Raw genomic sequence first — 2,500 nt, 5'->3', positions numbered from 1 at the left:
GTATGTATGTATATATATGTATATATATATACATATATTTACATATATATACATATATATATGCACATATATATATATATATATATATATAAATGTATATATATGTATATATATATATATATATATATATATATGCACATATATATAAGCATATATATGTATGTATGTATATATACATATATAAATAAATATATATATATATATTCACACATACAGAACACTTGCACAAGACTACACTTAAATAATGTGTACACAAACCCACGCACACACACAACATTTGTGTGAAACAAGACTCAAATGCAATGTACAAATACACACACTTTTTTTTTTTTTTTTTTTTTTTTTTTTTTTTCCTTCTTGTAATCTCACCTCCTGTGACTGATCGGCTGGTCGGCAAGGCCTCCGCCAACTGACTTCGACGAAGTTGTAATGGTTCGACTTGGCCGTTTCGACCTCGAGCGCACGCGTCAGCGCGCTCTTAGCCTCTGCGCCAGACTAGTCACCATTTTCGTCTGTTGCGCAAAGAGATCCACAGAACAGGATCATCCGGAGAGAAAGACATCGTCCTCTCCTGTTGTAGAAAATACAACTTCCGGAGAGATTGTCGAGGGTGCACAAGAAGTGCACAGAGATGCTGGTTCCAAAAAAGAAGTTTCCGAAGAGGAGCCCATCTCGCCAGCCAAAACTCCAGGAATGTCTTCCTTCGTCGATAAGTACGAGGTCCGTTTCAACCTCGACGAAGGCAGCTTCGCGAAGACAATGGTTGTCTAGAACAAGTGCACGGGTCGCCTTTGTGTTGCCAAGATCCCAAAGTGGAGGAATGATTTTATTACAATGATGACCTTTGACCAGGAGATCGAGGCCCTGAGAGCTCTTGTCCACCCGAACATCGTTCGCTTATTGGACGTTTTCGTCGACGAAAAAAGAGGCATGACCATAATTACCGAGTACTGCTCCGGAGGAACCCTGCTTAACTTAGTGCTGAGACAGGCAAGCTCGCACTCCAGGGCTTGGGGCCGACGGGTCATCGCCTTCTTCAGGCAGCTCATCAGGGCCGTGGCCTTCATGCACAAATACCACTTTGCCCACCTCGATCTCAAATCCAAGAACGTGGTCCTGGACGCCAGGAGGAAAGTTCTAAAGCTCATCGACTTCGGTCTCGCCGTCGAGAGATCGGACGTTTACAAAAGAAGTATTATCGGCGTTCAGGGGACCTTCTGCTATATGGCCCCGGAGGTGCTGGACCGCTCCCACCACCCTTACTCAGGAGGCAAAGCCGATGTGTGGTCCCTCGGCTGCGTCCTATTTGAAATGATCAAGGGCTTCTTGCCTTGCTCCATCTGCGGGATCAGATACCTCAGGGTTAAGCGACGGATGAGGAAAAACGTCTGGAGACGTTTAACAATAAGACCAGGACCTCTAGAGACATTCCTCTGTGGAGAAGAGACCTTCGAGGAGTCTCAAAGGCTGGATCTTGCCCGGATCCTTTGGACTATGTTGGACCCACAAGAGGAAACCAGGGCGGATATCTGGCAGGTGCGACAGATCACTTGGAAAATGGAGCAGAATTGGGAAAGTCTGAAGACTTCCCACAAATGAGTTTCCTCAGCCTCCGAAGAGCGGAGCTAAAAAAAGAAGAAAAAATCCGGAGTAGAATGGGAAAGATTGAAGACCTTCCAGAAATAAGTTTCCTCAGCCCCCGAAGAGCGGAGCTCAAAAAGAAGAAGAAAAAAAAACTGCATCAGCATCTAAAGAACGGAAATCCAAAAGTGTGCACTCCAACTGGCCATATATTGAAAAGAACGTGACTTTTGAAAGCTACGAGTAATGTTACTTCGCCAACGGACTCCGCGGAATGACATTTTTCGGACCACATTCGTAGCATTCGGAGAGGGTGTTTCCCTCAGCTGAATAAAGTGGCCTAAGAAAGGCGAGGAGCCTACGCCAGGAGGCTCTTGGTAGCTACGGCCGAAGTCGTCACCTTTGCCCTAAGCATATAGACTGTTGGGGCAGGTAACACACGCATGCACACACAAACACACATGTAAATGCGTACGCAACATTATGGTTATATATAAGCAACCTACCCATCCGCTTTCTTCTTAATAATTGTCTTTATAGAATCTGATGAACGCGTAGAAGCATGTAATATGTATATATATATATATATATATATATATATATATATATATATATACATACATATATATATATATATATATATATATATATATATATACATATATGTATGTATATATATACATATATATATACTAATGTCCCACTTTCGGAGAGGAATAGGCGAAAGTAAAAAGATCTATTTATTTCATTTTTTTCATATGTTTTGCTCATTATTCCAACTACCTTAGAATGGAACCAAAACTTAGATATATTCAATGAACTTTGTCAATTATTTTGATGAGGTAGCTCTGTCATTTAGACCATTTATGTCTGCTCCATAGATGCTCTATGGTGGTTCGAACCTTGCAGGCAGCGAGTT

At 42.0% G+C, this 2,500-nt stretch overlaps 1 protein-coding gene across 1 annotated transcript; it reads left to right on the top strand.

Moving 5' to 3' along the window:
• The first annotated feature begins 837 nt into the window (after positions 1-837).
• Positions 838-1,599, top strand: LOC143022597 (uncharacterized). Its single transcript, XM_076180893.1, has one exon. It carries the CDS (start codon positions 838-840, stop codon positions 1,597-1,599), a length of 762 nt encoding a protein of 253 aa, XP_076037008.1.
• The last annotated feature ends 901 nt before the right edge of the window (positions 1,600-2,500 follow it).

This window comes from Oratosquilla oratoria, unplaced genomic scaffold (genome assembly GCF_046742065.1).
Source record: "Oratosquilla oratoria isolate Oo_2021 unplaced genomic scaffold, ASM4674206v1 SCAFFOLD123, whole genome shotgun sequence".
Classification (NCBI taxonomy): Eukaryota; Metazoa; Arthropoda; class Malacostraca; order Stomatopoda; family Squillidae; genus Oratosquilla; species Oratosquilla oratoria.
Note: the sequence above shows the minus strand (reverse complement) of the source record. Positions and strands in the feature narration are given on the sequence as shown.

Coding starts and splice junctions, on each gene's coding strand:
- LOC143022597 (XM_076180893.1), top strand. CDS start 838: ATGACCTTTGACCAGGAGATCGAGGCCCTGAGAGCTCTTGTCCACCCG.